The sequence below is a fragment of the Rutidosis leptorrhynchoides genome, chromosome 3 (assembly GCF_046630445.1).
Source record: "Rutidosis leptorrhynchoides isolate AG116_Rl617_1_P2 chromosome 3, CSIRO_AGI_Rlap_v1, whole genome shotgun sequence".
NCBI classification, from domain to species: domain Eukaryota; kingdom Viridiplantae; phylum Streptophyta; class Magnoliopsida; order Asterales; family Asteraceae; genus Rutidosis; species Rutidosis leptorrhynchoides.
Window position 1 is genome coordinate 24,620,342 of NC_092335.1, and position 18,958 is coordinate 24,639,299.

The 18,958-nt window shown below is 38.1% G+C and overlaps 1 protein-coding gene across 1 annotated transcript; it reads right to left on the minus strand.

Annotated features, from left to right (window-relative positions):
* Positions 1-13,574: 13,574 nt before the first annotated feature.
* LOC139899779 (uncharacterized) lies at positions 13,575-15,308 on the minus strand. The gene is made up of 2 exons (XM_071882615.1): positions 14,970-15,308; positions 13,575-14,627 (listed from the first exon to the last, which is right to left on the minus strand). The coding sequence occupies exons 1-2, from the start codon at positions 15,306-15,308 to the stop codon at positions 13,575-13,577; spliced, it is 1,392 nt and encodes a 463-aa protein (XP_071738716.1).
* Between the last annotated feature and the right edge of the window lie 3,650 nt (positions 15,309-18,958).

Consider the following 18,958-nt stretch of genomic DNA (forward strand, 5'->3'; position numbering starts at 1 on the left):
GGGGTTATTATGATGTATATCTATTGCTATGTGGTATACTTTATTAGTCTAAAACATGCTTTATTAGTAAATTTTATGTCTGGCAAACGAAGAGAGTCCCAAACGAGTTTGGGTCATAACGGGTCATGGGTCAATCGGGTCTCACTTTTCAAACAGGTTGGATCGAATCTATTTTGTCAAGATATTATATGCATTTATCTTGATATGCTTTGTTAAACACGAACCAAACCTCTTGCCACCTAATCACGAACAAAGTGTACATCCATTTCAATTATGTTGATGTTGCAATATATATGGTCTACAATAAGGGTGCATTTGATCAGGGTCGTCCTGTCAATTTTATGGACAATGTTCGAAAAATAAAAGTGGACCCTTTTTATATATATGTAGCTATAATTTTTAAATTATTATCTATAAATTTATGGAATCAATGTCGGAGAATTGGAGCAAAATGAGGAGTATTGAATTACGAGTATTCGATATTGATTAGATGTACTATCTTTTCTAATTATTAGTTAATAAATGGACCTATATATATGTAAAATGAGCTTAGGTATGCAGTACTAAGATATAATTTTTGGGTTCTTATAGATATTGGACCATGTGTGACCGTACACCTTGCACGCCATAATATCCAGCCTTGCATTTAGTTAGTAGAATTTATCGTGTGTAAAAAGATTTATATATTAAATACCATGAAAATACTATATTTAGCTGGGGAATATTGAATATCTACAAAATTTAAAAGTTTAGCGGAAAGGATTGTTAAATCATTTGTATTAGTGGGGATTTAAAAATTCTATATTTCTCCCCCTTTACGTTTTATATGTTTAATAATATCGTTGTGCTTGCGAGTTGTGACTATTGGAAAAAGCCTACCTAGTGCAAATTTTTTTGGGCCTTAATGCTTAATGTAATGAAACCGTTGAATTATTTAAGTGCACTTTTAAACCAATATTTAAATCCTAAAGTGTAGTTGAGTCTTTAAACAAATTGAGCCCTCAAAAAAAAAAAAAAAAAAAAAAAAAAAAAAAAAAAAATTTGTTTATTCCAATCTCATACTCTGTATCTTGCAAGCCAACTGTGATCAACTCTTAATTCTCAAACTTCAGCTAACTATAATTTCTCATATCTTATAAGTTATATATATATATATATATATATATATATATATATATATATATATATATATATATATATATATATATATATATATATATATATAGGGGCAGGATCAATGGGGAAGTAACCAATCGGGGGGAAGCGGGGGGAAGCAAAAAAAAAAAAAATTTCGTTTTTTTTAAAATTTTTTTTTTCCGGCATCAAGATCACACGAAAATATGAACATTTAGAAGAGACACCTCGTGATGAATGTTATTATTTAGGCGGGAAAACGATCGACAAAAATAACATTCAATATAATATTGTTCGTGAAGAATATGAACGTTTTTTTTTTTTTTTTATGTTTTGTGAAGTAAAATTTAGCCCGATTTAGGGTTTAGGGTTTAGGGTTTAGGGTTTGGTGTTTTGGGTTTATTCCATAAACCCAAAACACCAAACCCTAAACCCTAAACCCTAAACTCTAAACCGTTCGCGTTAAAAACTCAATCTAAATCCTAAATCTAAACCCTAAATTTAAACCCTAAACCCTAAATTTCTAAACCCTAATATCTAAACCCTATAAACCCTAATATCTAAACCCTAATATCTAAACCCCAATAGCTAAAACCTCAAAATACGCTCGAAAACACGATAATTATTATATATTACTTCTTCGAGCGTTTTTCTGCCAAAATAAAAACATTTATCAAAAAGTGTCTCTACTAAATGTTCATATTTTCATCTCATCTATAATGTTCGTGAACAAAGTTTTTTCAAAAAACGAAAAAAAAAAAAAAGTTTTTGCTTCCCCCCGTTTCCCCCCGAATGGTTACTTCCCTCTTGATCCTACCAATATATATATATATATATATATATATATATATATATATATATATATATATATATATATATATATATATATATATATATATATATATATATATATATATATTGTAGCGACCCGACCAAATCATGTTTGACGGCGCCGTCTACTTAGGTCCCGTTACGTGGTCATAAGTCTTTAAGACAAAGTTTGACCAAAATATGTCGCCTTCATTTCAAAATAAAGATTGTTCCCAAAGTTTACAAGAATTGTTCAACCAATAGTTAAGTTACAACGTTATAATACGAATGAAATCTAGGCGACACGGTTTAAAGTAAAGTCAAAAGACGCTCCATGAAATGCACATATACTCGACATCCAATGCAAGTATCAAATAATGAGCGGAAGCATGTATCATGTATCGTTCAAGGACCTGAGAAAAACATAGAAATCTGTCAACGAAAACGTTGGTGAAATCATAGGTTTAAGTAAGTAAGTACAAGTGAACCACAAGATTTGCATCAATGAATTAATAGTAATACATTCCAAAAGTTTGTTTCACGAGCACCCAATTATCAAAGCTTAACATTCCTTCCATTGTATACCCCATCACTTAGTGCTAGAACAAACACTGATTCTCGAAAATATATTTCATCCGTAGACGGTAGCGAACCGTCAAAGATGAGGGTTGTCAACCCATATGGCCATATAACATAAGTTCTCGCTTACACCCGGCAAGTGTAACTAATGATAATCGAATTGAGGATTTTGTTCTAAACTCGTATGTAGAATGTTTGTTTTCCCGTTCTTGTGTTCACTTAGTTCAAAAGAATCGTTTATGTTTTCTCATCCCAAATATAAGTTCAAAAAGAGTAAAAGTGGGACTATGATCTCACCTTGAGTGCACGTACGAAAAGTACTTCACAAAATAACGTGTGCGAAGGATAGTGCTAGTCTTGACCTAAACAAATAGGTCGTATCAATAACGGTAAACACGATAGGTCAAGATGTTCAATTAGTCCTATGGCTCGTTACGACTCGATTATGTAGCATGTGAAATCAAATTGTCAAGTTTCATGCAAGGTACAAGTATATAAACAAGTTAGGAAGGTTGCATACTCATTTGGTTAAGTTTGACAAAAAGTCAAACTTTGGTCGGTCAAAGTCAACGAAAAAGTCAACACGTTCGGGTCGTGTCCCGAACTATTTTTCTGAGGTTTTTAATCATGTATGAGCATGTTAGGACAAGTTACATGTGAATCGGAGGTGCGTAGCATAGCAAACATTATTCGAAAATTGACCAAGTTGGACAGACCCAAACGGCGCGCCGCGCGGGTATATGGCGCGCCGCGCGGGTACCTGTGCAGAGAATTCTGGCAGTTTTTAAGTTTTATGCACGAACCTAACTTCAAACAATCACCATTTATGATCCGCAAACAATCAAGACAAGTATCTTATACCGTTGGGAAGGTAATTTGACGAGGAAAACAACTAAACACATTTCATCAATCAATCTACCTATTACAACAACCAAAACCGCATCTAATGCTTAACATTAACCGCATACAAGTTCATAAATGCAATTCAATGATTCGGGCAACCAATTTACATGAATGATATGCCGTTTCGAAGGTAATCAAGCATACAATCCAACTAAACACTTACCAATAATAATCCATGGCATTCAATGCATCAAAAGTCCATTTCAAGTTCATCAAACCCTAACCCAAATTCACCAAAATCACTAATCAAGTTCATGAAGTTTTCTAAGGCAACCTACACATCAAATTGAAGCTAGTGATACAAGGAACACAATTAGAACATGAACTTTTAACATCTAACAACATATGATCATCCAAAATTCAAGAACAACACACCAAAATTCAAGTTCATGCTAGTTACACTAAAACAACGAGATCGAGCATATAAATCATATATTCATGTTAGACTTGAGCCATAGACACTAATTAACACTTTTATAAGTTAAAAACATCAAGAACACAAAATCTAGTGATTTTAGAAAGTTACCCAAATGAGATGAAGTTGGTACCAAAATGAAGAGGATGAAGAGAGGATTACGAATATGTAATTTATTTTGTTGTAAGTCTCCTAGATCGAATTTAGATGATGATTGAATGAATTTTGAATTTGGGTGTGTGTGTTCTTGCTAGAGAGAAAGAGAGAGAGATGAAGATGATAATGAATGGGTGAAAGGGGGTTTGACCCTTTGACCTAGTCAAGGGTTTGATCCCTTGTCAAGTTTAGTCCCTCAACTTTCGTTCGGGTGCGGGAATTACCTAAACGAGATAATTTAAAACGCGTATCAACGGGAGATGTTATAAACGTATAACGGACTTTATATTAGTATAACGGAAAAGTAAATGGAAAAAGGCGGGATGTTACATTACCTACTCCTTAAAAGAAATTTCGTCCCGAAATTTAAGTAGGCGTAGTAGTCGTTGTTTCTTCCTCGAGATCTTGCGTTTCCGAATTCACGAATAGATGAGGATACTTCCTTTGCATTTGATCTTGTCTTTCCCAAGTAAACTCGGGTCCTCTTTTGGCATTCCAACGAACCTTGACAATCGGGATTCGGCTTTGTTTCAATGTCTTGACGGAGGTGTCCACAATTTCAACCGGTTCCTCCACAAAATGAAGTTTGTCATCAATAGTAAGTTCTTCGAGAGGGATGACGATATCGGGCTCGGCAAGACACTTTTTCAAGTTAGATACATGGAAGGTAGGATGAACGGAGTTCAATTGAGGCGGAAGATCTAAACGATAAGCAACGGTTCCAATACGCTCCAAGATTTCGAAAGGACCAATATACCGCGGATTTAGCTTCCCGCGTTTCCCAAAACGGATTACACCCTTCCAAGGTGCGACTTTTAACATTACTCGGTCACCGACTTGAAATTCAAGATCGTTGCGTCGTTTGTCGGTATAGCTCTTTTGACGACTTCGGGCCGTCCTAAGCCTATCTCGGATTTGAACGATTTTCTCGGTGGTTTCGTGAATGAGTTCGGGTCCGGTGATTTGCACGTCGCCTACCTCGGCCCAACAAAGAGGTGAACGACATTTGCGGCCATATAGCGCTTCAAAAGGTGCGGCTTTAATACTCGCGTGATAACTATTGTTGTAAGAGAACTCGGCGAGAGGTAAGTGCTTGTCCCAAGCTTTTCCGAAATCAACCACGCAAGCTCGTAACATGTCCTCTAAGGTTTGAATTGTACGTTCGCTTTGTCCATCGGTTTGAGGATGATATGCGGTGCTCATGTCTAAACGCGTTCCCAACGCTTCTTGCAATGTACGCCAAAATCTAGAAACGAAACGGCCATCTCGGTCGGAGATAATCGATAAAGGTACACCGTGTCGGGCTACGATCTCCTTAATGTAAAGTTGTGCAAGTTTCTCCATTTTGTCCGTTTCTTTCATGGCAAGGAAGTGTGCGGATTTGGTGAGACGGTCAACAATAACCCAAATGGTATCATAACCGCCCGTCGTTTTTGGTAGCTTGGTGATAAAATCCATCGTTATCCTTTCCCACTTCCATTGCGGGATCTCGGGTTGTCGAAGTAGTCCGGACGGTCTTTGGTGTTCGGCTTTGACTTTGGAACATGTCAAACACTTGGAAACATAAGTAGCTACGTCCCTTTTGATGTTCGGCCACCAATATAGCTGTTTAAGGTCGTGGTACATCTTATTGGCACCGGGGTGAATCGAGTATCGTGACTTATGGGCTTCATCTAAAATAAGGCTTCGTAGGTCCCCATAACTAGGCACCCAAATCCTTCCGGCGAAATATCGGAGTCCGGTTTCTTTAACTTCGAATCGAGAGGTGAGGACGTTCAAGTGTTCGAGAGAGATGTTTTCATCCTTGAGAGCCTCATCTTGGGCTACCCGAATTTGGCTATTAAGGTTTGTGTGGATGGTGATGTTTAAGGCTCGGACACGAAGAGGCACCACTCTTTCTTTTCGACTTAAGGCATCGGCTACTACATTTGCCTTCCCGGGATGGTAACGAAGCTCGCAATCGTAATCGTTTAAGGTTTCAATCCACATTCGTTGTCTCATGTTTAGTTGCTTTTGATCGAAAATGTGTTGGAGGCTTTTGTGGTCGGTAAAGATAGTACTCTTGGTTCCATAAAGATAGTGTCTCCACATTTTAAGTGCAAAGACAACGGCTCCGAGTTCGAGATCATGTGTCGTATAGTTTCGTTCATGAATTTTGAGTTGTCGAGAAGCATAAGCAATGACTTTCGTTCGTTGCATCAATACACACCCAAAACCATGTTTTGAGGCATCGCAATATACAACAAAGTCATCATTGCCTTCGGGAAGTGACAAGATAGGAGCGGTGGTTAGCTTCGTTTTCAAGATTTGGAATGCGGATTCATGTTCGGTCGCCCAAATAAATTTCTTTCCCTTGTGAGTCAATGCGGTTAGAGGACGTGCAACCAAAGAGAAATTTTCGATAAATCTACGATAGTACCCGGCGAGACCCAAAAATTGACGAATGTGAGTAGGAGTAGTAGGAGTCTCCCATTTGCTAATGGCTTCGATTTTCGTTGGATCGACTTTAATACCTTGGTCACTTACAACATGACCAAGAAATTGAACTTCCTTCAACCAAAATTCACACTTGGAGAATTTGGCATAAAGTCGTTCTTGTCTCAAGAGTTCAAGCACAAGTCGGAGATGTTGTTCGTGCTCTTCTTCATTTTTAGAATAGATCAATATATCATCGATGAACACAATAACGAATTTATCGAGATACGGTTTGCACACGCGGTTCATAAGATCCATGAACACCGCCGGTGCGTTAGTGAGACCAAATGGCATGACAAGGAATTCATAACTACCATAACGAGTTCGGAAAGCGGTTTTGGAGACATCTTCCCCCTTAACCCTCAATTGATGATAACCCGAGCGGAGATCGATTTTCGAATATACACAAGACCCTTGTAGTTGGTCAAAGAGGTCATCGATGCGAGGAAGAGGATATCGGTTCTTAACCGTCAATTTATTTAGTTCACGATAATCAATGCACATTCGTAGGGATCCGTCTTTCTTTTTAACAAACAAAATCGGAGCGCCCCAAGGTGAATGGCTAGGTTGGATAAAACCACGATCAAGTAGTTCTTGGATTTGACTTTGCAATTCTTGCATTTCAGATGGAGCGAGTCTATATGGTGCACGTGCTACGGGTGCGGCTCCCGGAATAAGATCGATTTGGAATTCAACCGGTCGATGAGGCGGAAGACCCGGCAATTCGTCGGGAAATACATCGGAATAGTCACTAACAATTGGCACATCATCGATGTGCTTCTCATCGGACTCGACTTTCTTAACGTGAGCAAGGATCGCAAAACAACCCTTACGGAGTAGTTTTCTAACTTTAATACACGAAACGAGGTTGAGTCCGGTGCAACTCTTATCGCCATAGACGATCAAAGGTTCACCATTCTCGATAGGAATTCGGATTGCGTTAAGATCACAAAGAATGTGAGATTTCGTTTTGACTAACCAATTCATACCGATTATTACATCAAAGCTTCCTAGTTCCATGGGTATCAAATCAATTTCAAATTCCTTACCCAAAATGTTTATCGTACACCCCCGGTAATATGTGTCGGCACTTAATAGTTTCCCGTTAGCCACTTCAATGGTATAAGTGGTATCTAATGGAAGAGGTGGAGTGTTAAAAGAATGAGTCAAAGTCTTGGATACAAAGCATTTATCGGCACCCGAATCGAATAAGCAAGAGACATAAGAATTGTTGAGAAGAAACGTACCCGTGACTAGTTCAGTGTCATCCCGGGCTTCCTCGGTGTTGATGTTGAAAGCTCGGCCGCGCGTATTGGGGTTATCTTTCTTCTTTGGGCATGCATTTCTATAATGACCCGTTTGGCCACATTCGTAACAAGTGCCCGTCTTTGGTGCATTGGGCCACTTTCGAGCGACGGGAGTGGCACTTTTACAATCGTTGGCCTTATGACCAACTCCTTGGCACCGGTGGCAAATTAACTTACTACATTCGCCAAAGTGATGTTTGTTGCATTTGTTGCAAAGAGGTAGGTTCCCGGCATAACCTTTCTTGCCGTCGGAGGTGTAAGGCTTCTTAGCAAAGTTGTTGTTGCTTGATTGGGAGGGTTCCCACTTTCTCTTGTTGCCGCCCGATTTATCCTCGGCCTTAGGTGCCGGAACTACGATTTCGTCAACTGTTTCAATTAGTTGGCGAGCCATGTTCATAGCGGCTTGATGAGTAGTGGGTTTGGATGACATCACCCCTTGTTTGATGCTTTTTGGAAGACCGAGCATGTAGAGCTCAATCCTTTGAGATTCGGGGTTAACAAGATTAGGACACATCAAGGATAGTTCGGCGAAGCGTTGATTATAAGCTTTAAGATCGTTTCCGACCGCTTTCAAAGCTCTTAGTTCTTCCTCAAGCTTTCGGGTTTCTTCGCGCGGAAAATATTCAACAATCATCTTTTCCTTTAGATCGGCCCAAGAGAGGGCATGAGCCTCATCGGTACCCACCGATTGAACATAGGTGTTCCACCATGTTAGAGCAATTCCGGAGAAAGTGTGAGTGGAGTATTTGACCTTGTCTTGATCCCGGCAACCGCTTATGCTAAAGACGGCCTCGGTTTGTTCAAACCAACGAGTAAGCACAACCGGTCCCCCGGTTCCATCATAAGTGTGGGGTTTGCACCCCATGAAAGCTTTGTAGGAGCACCCTTCGCTAGAGTTACCGGCTCCTTGGTTGTTGTTGTTGTTGTTGTGGTTGTTATTATTATTGTTGTTGGATGAGTGACCGGCCATGGCCGCATCTACGGCGGTGGCTATCATCCGTTCGAGAGCTTGTTCGGGAGTTTCATTGCGGCGTACACGACGAGGAGCCATTGTTCCTTCAAGACACAAGAATATCATTGATTAGTATTCTCAATAATACTAACCGTGATATAGAATAAAGATAAAGAGAAGTTTTTCCTCGACTCGCCTTAAATTCTTTATGCCATAATGTCGGAACGTTCATATGAGTCACCGTAATATAATCCCGGAAATTATATTACCCTGATTCATATGTGCATTCGACATTATTCTATAAAGTCAAGGTGGCGTGTCAATCAAATTAAACAACGTGAGATTAAGATGAACTAAGAGTAGATATGAGTAGAAGCGTTCGAGTATAAATGCACAAGTAGTCAAGTAATTCCTACTTCAAGTCTATATGCCGGTTGTAGTCTAGACTCATCAATGTACCCTATGACTCGGGGTTGACACTAATGAACTCTAAATCCCTACAACCAATGCTCTGATACCATCTGTAGCGACCCGACCAAATCATGTTTGACGGCGCCGTCTACTTAGGTCCCGTTACGTGGTCATAAGTCTTTAAGACAAAGTTTGACCAAAATATGTCGCCTTCATTTCAAAATAAAGATTGTTCCCAAAGTTTACAAGAATTGTTCAACCAATAGTTAAGTTACAACGTTATAATACGAATGAAATCTAGGCGACACGGTTTAAAGTAAAGTCAAAAGACGCTCCATGAAATGCACATATACTCGACATCCAATGCAAGTATCAAATAATGAGCGGAAGCATGTATCATGTATCGTTCAAGGACCTGAGAAAAACATAGAAATCTGTCAACGAAAACGTTGGTGAAATCATAGGTTTAAGTAAGTAAGTACAAGTGAACCACAAGATTTGCATCAATGAATTAATAGTAATACATTCCAAAAGTTTGTTTCACGAGCACCCAATTATCAAAGCTTAACATTCCTTCCATTGTATACCCCATCACTTAGTGCTAGAACAAACACTGATTCTCGAAAATATATTTCATCCGTAGACGGTAGCGAACCGTCAAAGATGAGGGTTGTCAACCCATATGGCCATATAACATAAGTTCTCGCTTACACCCGGCAAGTGTAACTAATGATAATCGAATTGAGGATTTTGTTCTAAACTCGTATGTAGAATGTTTGTTTTCCCGTTCTTGTGTTCACTTAGTTCAAAAGAATCGTTTATGTTTTCTCATCCCAAATATAAGTTCAAAAAGAGTAAAAGTGGGACTATGATCTCACCTTGAGTGCACGTACGAAAAGTACTTCACAAAATAACGTGTGCGAAGGATAGTGCTAGTCTTGACCTAAACAAATAGGTCGTATCAATAACGGTAAACACGATAGGTCAAGATGTTCAATTAGTCCTATGGCTCGTTACGACTCGATTATGTAGCATGTGAAATCAAATTGTCAAGTTTCATGCAAGGTACAAGTATATAAACAAGTTAGGAAGGTTGCATACTCATTTGGTTAAGTTTGACAAAAAGTCAAACTTTGGTCGGTCAAAGTCAACGAAAAAGTCAACACGTTCGGGTCGTGTCCCGAACTATTTTTCTGAGGTTTTTAATCATGTATGAGCATGTTAGGACAAGTTACATGTGAATCGGAGGTGCGTAGCATAGCAAACATTATTCGAAAATTGACCAAGTTGGACAGACCCAAACGGCGCGCCGCGCGGGTATATGGCGCGCCGCGCGGGTACCTGTGCAGAGAATTTTGGCAGTTTTTAAGTTTTATGCACGAACCTAACTTCAAACAATCACCATTTATGATCCGCAAACAATCAAGACAAGTATCTTATACCGTTGGGAAGGTAATTTGACGAGGAAAACAACTAAACACATTTCATCAATCAATCTACCTATTACAACAACCAAAACCGCATCTAATGCTTAACATTAACCGCATACAAGTTCATAAATGCAATTCAATGATTCGGGCAACCAATTTACATGAATGATATGCCGTTTCGAAGGTAATCAAGCATACAATCCAACTAAACACTTACCAATAATAATCCATGGCATTCAATGCATCAAAAGTCCATTTCAAGTTCATCAAACCCTAACCCAAATTCACCAAAATCACTAATCAAGTTCATGAAGTTTTCTAAGGCAACCTACACATCAAATTGAAGCTAGTGATACAAGGAACACAATTAGAACATGAACTTTTAACATCTAACAACATATGATCATCCAAAATTCAAGAACAACACACCAAAATTCAAGTTCATGCTAGTTACACTAAAACAACGAGATCGAGCATATAAATCATATATTCATGTTAGACTTGAGCCATAGACACTAATTAACACTTTTATAAGTTAAAAACATCAAGAACACAAAATCTAGTGATTTTAGAAAGTTACCCAAATGAGATGAAGTTGGTACCAAAATGAAGAGGATGAAGAGAGGATCACGAATATGTAATTTATTTTGTTGTAAGCCTCCTAGATCGAATTTAGATGATGATTGAATGAATTTTGAATTTGGGTGTGTGTGTTCTTGCTAGAGAGAAAGAGAGAGAGATGAAGATGATAATGAATGGGTGAAAGGGGGTTTGACCCTTTGACCTAGTCAAGGGTTTGATCCCTTGTCAAGTTTAGTCCCTCAACTTTCGTTCGGGTGCGGGAATTACCTAAACGAGATAATTTAAAACGCGTATCAACGGGAGATGTTATAAACGTATAACGGACTTTATATTAGTATAACGGAAAAGTAAATGGAAAAAGGCGGGATGTTACATATATATATATATATATATATATATATATATATATATATATATATATATATATATATATATATATATATATATATATATTGTTGATTACAATAAGGTCTATAATTAAAATCTTCCATCAGCGAATTTAGTAGTAAGATACTAGCAATCAAGGTAAAAAAAAGAAAAAAAGAATTAGAGTCCTAATTTTCATTTCTTCTCAAAATCTTTTGTTTTTTTATTGAACAGTAGTACGAGATCACCGAGGGAGACTTAACCACCCACGCATTCATCTCTGCCCCCTCCTCCACTGCCCTCACTACGCCATGTGTGGAAAGGCAACCTTGGGTAGAATTCAAGGGTAAAAGGGAAACCTTGTGTGCAATGCTGCTACACCCCATTAGAGTCAACTCCTAAACTCTCAGAGACATACTATTAACACATGAGTTACAACACAAGATTTTTCTCAAAATGCTTTGCATATATTGTTAGATATTGTGTATACTTGTTACTCCGTATTTATTTTATTTTTGATACTTTTGTATGGTTACTTCCAAATTTGCAATGAAACCATAATTGTGAATTTGTGATTGGCTTTTCACACCAAATGTATTATGTATACATATGTCGTTATTAATATTACTCCTCCCCTCCCATATTAATAGTTCAGTATTTTATTTTAGAATGTTCCAAATTAATAATCGACTTCCATAAATAGAAAAGAATAAGAGGCTTAAGTTCTATTATGCCCTTAATGTATGTGGATAAGATTAAAGAAGAAAGAATAGGTAATGGTAAAACTAAAAAGTAAAAAAAAAAAAAAAAAAAAAAAATACAGTACTTTTATGACATTTCCTTAAACTGTGTGTTTTTTATCCGTGTACTATTAATATGGGACGGAGGGAGTATTATTTATTACTCCCTCCGTCCCACTATAAATGTCTACATTTGACTTTCAAAGTCTTTTATTGTAAACTTTAACCGTAAATATCTTTTTTGTGTTATATAATATTTAATAAAATTTATATGAATGGATTGGGTTTTTAAACACGATTTTATTTATATAATTTTCATCTAATAATATATAACGCAAATAAAAATATTTACGGTCAAAGTTGACAAAGAAAGACTTTAAAAAGTCAAATGTGAACACTTATAGTGGGACGGAAGGAGTAGTATCATGTAATGTTGTTCTGCTCATTTTTAATCTTCAAAAAATATCTCCTAAATTGCAACTGCTAGTCATTTACATGTCACTCACTCAGTCTGTCTTGTGTAAACTTCTATTTGTGTTTGCCTGTTGTAACTGCAATTGTTGAAGGATGTTTTTTTTACAACGAAGCTTGTAAAATACAAATTACGAAATCGATTGGGTGACGGTTTTTTTGAACGATTGTCTAATTGGTGCCATAGAAATAGAAACACTTCTTAATACAACAGAACATCCATATTGAAACGCTTTTAAAAGATGTAAAATCATATAGAAAAAATGAACTAGCTAGGACACAACTTGTTTTTTTATGTAAGGAAAGCTATTGTTAATCTTGTAATTATTACTTTTAATAATATTATTATTCGTGCTACCAGTGTGTACAATTTCTAGATCTAACACCCGTTAAGGAAGTAAGGAACTAAACAATTTTTAAAGATGAAATAAAAAAATAAGTAAAGAGCTGGAAATTGTCCTCACTTTTTTAAAAAGTGCTGTCTTTAAGAATAAAAACAATTTTTCACACTTCCTTTTCTTTTTTTCTTACAAAGAATAAAAATGTGAAATCTGATTGACAAAAGAGCTTTCCTCAAAACCATCCGTTACAGTTTAGACTTCAAAAAGAAAATTAAAGGGAAATAAGCATCTATACCTTCACACGACTTTAATTTTGTTTTCCCTTTATTTTTATTTTTTGAAAGGCAAGAAATATTATTACTCACGAGAAGAAATTACAAAGGTTAGGGGCAACACGACCTCCCCCAAGTCTACACGAAATATGAGAAACTATACAAACGAAGTATTGGATGTGCGGAGATTGCACCTCCTATACAATATACACGAAAGAAGAAAACTTCTATCAATTTAGATATACTTTTGGATTATTCAACCAAGTTAGCCAATCGATTTTAACTTTGTTTGCTCGATGAGCTATCCATTCGAACGATTTGATTTGTATTTCATTGAGAGCCACCGGAGTGATCCACGATTTACCGCGAAACACCTTATTATTCCGGTTTTTCCAAATGAAATACGCACAAACCCACACGATCGCGAGCCAAATCTTCTTTCCCATAATAGAGTTAGATGCTAAAGTGTTGCCTCGAAAAATCTCGTTTAGATTTAGGTTTGGACAAGCGCCAAGACCCCACCATTTGTGAACTCGATCCCAAATTTCCTTCGAATGATTGCAAGAAACTATACAATGCTCAATTGTTTCCACGTCGTCATCGCATAAGGGACATCTAACGGAGTGTAAATCAATCCCTCTTTTGTCAAGCTCTAATCTAACGGGAATTCTATTTTTTAATATTCGCCAAACCAAGACTTCGATTTTTTTTGGAATAAGATTGTTTCGAAACAAAGTTACCGGAACATCAATATTGGAGAATACTTGCGAGTCGATCAGTGAACATAGCCTTTTAACCGAGAATTTACCATCGCTAGCCATAACCCACTCCCATTCGTCTTTTTTGCTGAAGTCGAAACCGAAGTTGAGCAGCAAGTCGGACAGCTTCACGAGATCACCCAAAGTTCTCCTAGCCGGGGACCGAGACCATTGCCACTGCAGAAGGAACGGACCTGTAGCAGCTGAGTCTGGACCCGCAGCAGGAGTTGAGTTACCGATTACCCTTTTGTTGACCAAAGAATCCTTCTCCAACTCTAAAAAGTACAGTCTAGGGAATAAGATGCTTAACTTATATTCGCCAATCCAGTGATCGTTCCAAAAGGACGTTGAAGAGCCATCACCAATCTTTTTCACGAAAGAGTTTCTGAAATTTAAGTTCAAATCATCCAGAGAAAATCCTGCCAAAACAATATTACGCCACGTGCCGAGAGATTGTGCGTGGCGTGAGCCATCCACAATCTCAAGACCATCACATGAACCATGAATACTACTAATAACTTTAACCTAAAGAGAATCGGTTTCGGTCTTAAACCTCCGCCACCATTTACATAATAAAGCAAGATTTTTTGTCTTTAAAGACCCAATGTTCAACCCGCCCTTATCATACGAACATATGACATTATCCCATTTAACCCAAGACATTTTAGAGCCCAAACCCGAACCACCCCAAAAGAAAGAACGTCTGAACCTCTCAAGTGTTTTGATTACGCAAGGCGGGGCGCGGAAGAGTGAGAAGTAGTACAACGGAAGGCTAGATAGGACCGACTTAATAAGAACCAAACGGCCACCAAAAGACATCGTACGCATTTTCCAATCCGCAAGTTTGTTTCTAATTTTTGAAATTACCGGATCCCAATCTTTAGCTTTTCTCATATTTGACCCAACCGGCAATCCAAGGTATGTAAAGGGAAGTTTACCAACTTGACACCCCAATAAGTTTGCAACATTACTCGCTTCTACCTCCCCAACACCAAAACCGTACAAAAAACTCTTATGTAAATTTACTTCAAGACCCGACGCCCATTCAAAACATTTAAGAAGTTTAAGTAGGTTAATCGCATTTCCTCGACTCCATTCACCGATAAAAATAGTGTCATCCGCATATTGGAGGTGCGAAACTAACACGTTGTTGTTACCTACTTTAACCCCCGTGAAGAGATTTTTATCAACCGCTGCTTTCGCCATTAGGTTTAGACCTTCCGAAGCAATGATGAAAAGAAATGGAGATAATGGATCCCCTTGTCGGACCCCCCTTTGGAGCATGAATTCCTTGGTGGGTGAACCGTTAACAAGAATGGATATAGAGGCCGAGCAAAGACATGCACGAATTCAATTTCTCCATTTTTCCCCGAACCCCATACACTTCATGACATCCATAAGAAAGTCCCAGTTAAGGCAATCAAATGCCTTTTCGAAACCGACTTTGAAGATCTAACCTTTTTTACGTTTATTTTTCAAAAAATCAATACACTCATTAACAACCAAAACGCCATCGAGAATGAATCTACCTTTCAAGAAAGCACTCTGTTCCGACCCCACTAGTGCGGGAAGAACCCTCCTAAGCTGATTGGACAGAAGCTTTGCAATAATTTTATAGTAGCTACCGATAAGACTGATAGGGCGAAAATCACACAAACCTTGTGGGTCTCTTTTCTTAGGCACCAAAGTTACGAACGAAGCGTTACAACCCCTAGAGAATTCTGCATTTTCCCAAAACCGTGATAGAGCGTCGCCGAGGTCGTTTTTTATCAGATTCCAATGTTTCTTGAAAAATCTCATGTTAAACCCGTCAGGCCCTGGGGCCTTTGTACTACCACAGTCGAGAATTGCATTATGAATCTCCTCAATACCAAAGGGGGCCTCCAAATCTGATGCATTTTCAGAAGTGATACTCGGGTATACAAGGTCTTCGAGGCAAGGCCTGTCAACATCAGGTTCTTCGAAAATTCTTTTGAAGTGTTCATAAGTCGCTGCTTTAATGTGACTCGGATCAGTATTCCAAACACCATCAATCGTAAGACCCCGAATATTACAGTTATTATTTTTCCTCCGAATGACCGAATGAAAAAACTTCGTGTTTTCATCACCAAACACATTCCACTTCATTCTCGCCTTTTGTCTCAACATGCTAGTTTTGATTCTTTCTTTTCCTATCCATTGTCGCCTAGCCTCTTTCCAAGATTGGAGCTCAGTATCATCAAGACTACTAATTTCCGCTTTAAGTTCCAACTTCAAGTAAGTAGTCCTATGAACCTCAATTTCACTATCAAGTGTAACATATTTGTTTCTGCTCCACACCCTTAATGCATCTTTAACATTTTTAAGCTTATTACGAAACATGCAGTCTTTCCGATGAACCGTTGGAACCGAGTTGCTCCAAGCATTAACAATGATGTCATTCGCTTCTTCCTCCTCAAGCCAAGCATCAAAGAATTTAAACGGTTTAGGGCCAAAGTTCCTTTCATCATCTTTTAGCATGATAGGACAGTGATCCGAAAGCTCTCTATCCATAACCACCGCTGATAAATCTTTCCATAAGGATATGAAATTATTAGTGATGAAAAAAGGTCGATCTTACTACACTTTAACCCGTCATCGCTAACCCTAGTGAAGTTCCTACCGCCAAGTGGCATCTCAATAAGACACGAGTTTGAGATGAAATCATTGAACCTTTTGGCTCGATATTCGATAAAATCACTGTTAAGTCTTTCCGAACAATCCCTCACTTCATTAAAGTCACCACATAATACACAAGCTTCTTCACAAGATAAAACAAGAGTACCAAGGGCTTCCCATAATTTTTGTTTCCCAACGTCGTCATGTGGTCCATAGACGTTAATAACAATGATCTTAGCACTATTGTCCCACCAGGTACCTTTAACCCCAATCACGCGATCAAAATTAATAACTTCTTCAACCACAAATTTAGTTGAATCCCAAATAAGTAATTGGCCCCCACTTTTACCCACCTTTTCTTTCTGTATGAATTCACAATCAGAAGACCCCCATACATAATTAACCCAGGTTCTGTCAACAGTTCTCAACTTAGTCTCTTGTAGAGCAAAAAAAGCTGGTTTTTCCCTGCAACAAATTCTTTTAACCCACCCAGTTTTATCAAATCGATTACGTTCCCCAAAACCCCGAACATTAAGTGAAATAATCTTCATTATGAAACAGCGGTACTGCGAATAAATACAGAAGGAAAAACTTACAAATTGGAATTTTTTTGCTTCCACTTAAGACCAATTTTACCCCCATATTCTCTTAATGATTCATCATTAATGGAGTTTTCAGAAGCAGAAGTCGATTGGCAATATTTAGAGTTGACCTTCGATTGACCAGTCCTCAACCTTCTGGAGTTCGCAACACAAGAAGAACATGTCGATCTCATTGGGGTATCAATAGGATTAGGATTTCTCGCTGCCATCTTCAAATTCATCATTCTGGATGATGATTTCCAACTTCTGATGTTAGACCAACAACAATTTATTTTCAATTGCACACCGCTAGATCCTCCACCTTTTATCCTACCAATTTTAGCTGTGGAGGAAACGTATTTACATTTTTTATCCGAGCTAGGTTTATTAGAGAGAGAATTGGGCTTGGGTAAGTTATTTAAAGAATGCTGGCCCAACTTCTGATTCTGACCCTCTTTAACAGCCACACTCTTCAATTTGGATGACCCACCAGCTTCGGAAACAGGCTTGGGCTGAATAGGTTCTGATCCAATATCCGAATAATCAGGCCCAATGTCAGCCACATTACGGCCCAACTCCGTGGGAGCAATATCAATAGTGGGCCCAGTAGTACTTGCTTCGTGGCCCAATTCAACATAATCACCATTTGCTAAACCGTTATTCTTCCTAATTGACTCTTGATTTGCCCCACCCCTACAATAATGACGAGCCTGCTCCTGTCTGCTAGGGAATTGTAAATCATCCCTGACGGAATTCTTGGGACTACACAAACCATTAACGAATTGATTCATGTGAGGTGATTCATCATTAAGGTCATGGAAAAGGTTTCTAAACCCTAGGTCACCCAACTCTTCGTCTTCCACACATGCCGGAGATTTTATACCGGAAAAACCTGAAACATGGCATGACTTGTCACCGTCATTTTTGTTGGCAACATTTTCATTTTCTGACAGATTATCATCAATGTTTTGATTCCTTATGTTATTATTTGAGAGGTTACGGTTGTCCTCGAAATCAAGTGGAACATCGTCTTCATCACTATCCGTGTTGTATTCGGAAGTAAACTCATCCTCTTCATTTTCAAACGTATCCTCTACAAAATCTTTATTTTCTTCCTCCTCTTCCACCAAATGGTTGGACTCGTCGAAATCTGGATCCTCAGGATTGACAATGATATTGTTGGAAGAGTCTTCTTTAACATGGATCTTGATAACATTATCACCAATGTTCATTGTGACCCATTCGTCAATATGGATAGAACCTTGAACATGGATTAGAACTTTACCACATAATAGTTTCTGGTCAGCAGAGTCAAAAGAACAATTCGATGAATCAAGAACATCCCCCCAAAGACTAGCAATGCCATGGAAAATTTTTTCATTCCAACATAAAACGTTTACACCCACAATGTCAATCCATACCAACCTGCTAGTTGGCAGAAGCTCTCGATTAAGGAACCTGACGTTTTTGCACCATTTATGCAAAGCATGTTCCTTATTGTTTAAAACACGTTCTGCTTCAACCGAAGAATAAAAGGCAAACAACACCTTAAGCCCCCCTAAATACTTTATATCGCAGTTAGTGAGACCTTCAGCCTTGCATAAATCTTTTATGTGGAATAATATCTTCCAGTCCTAA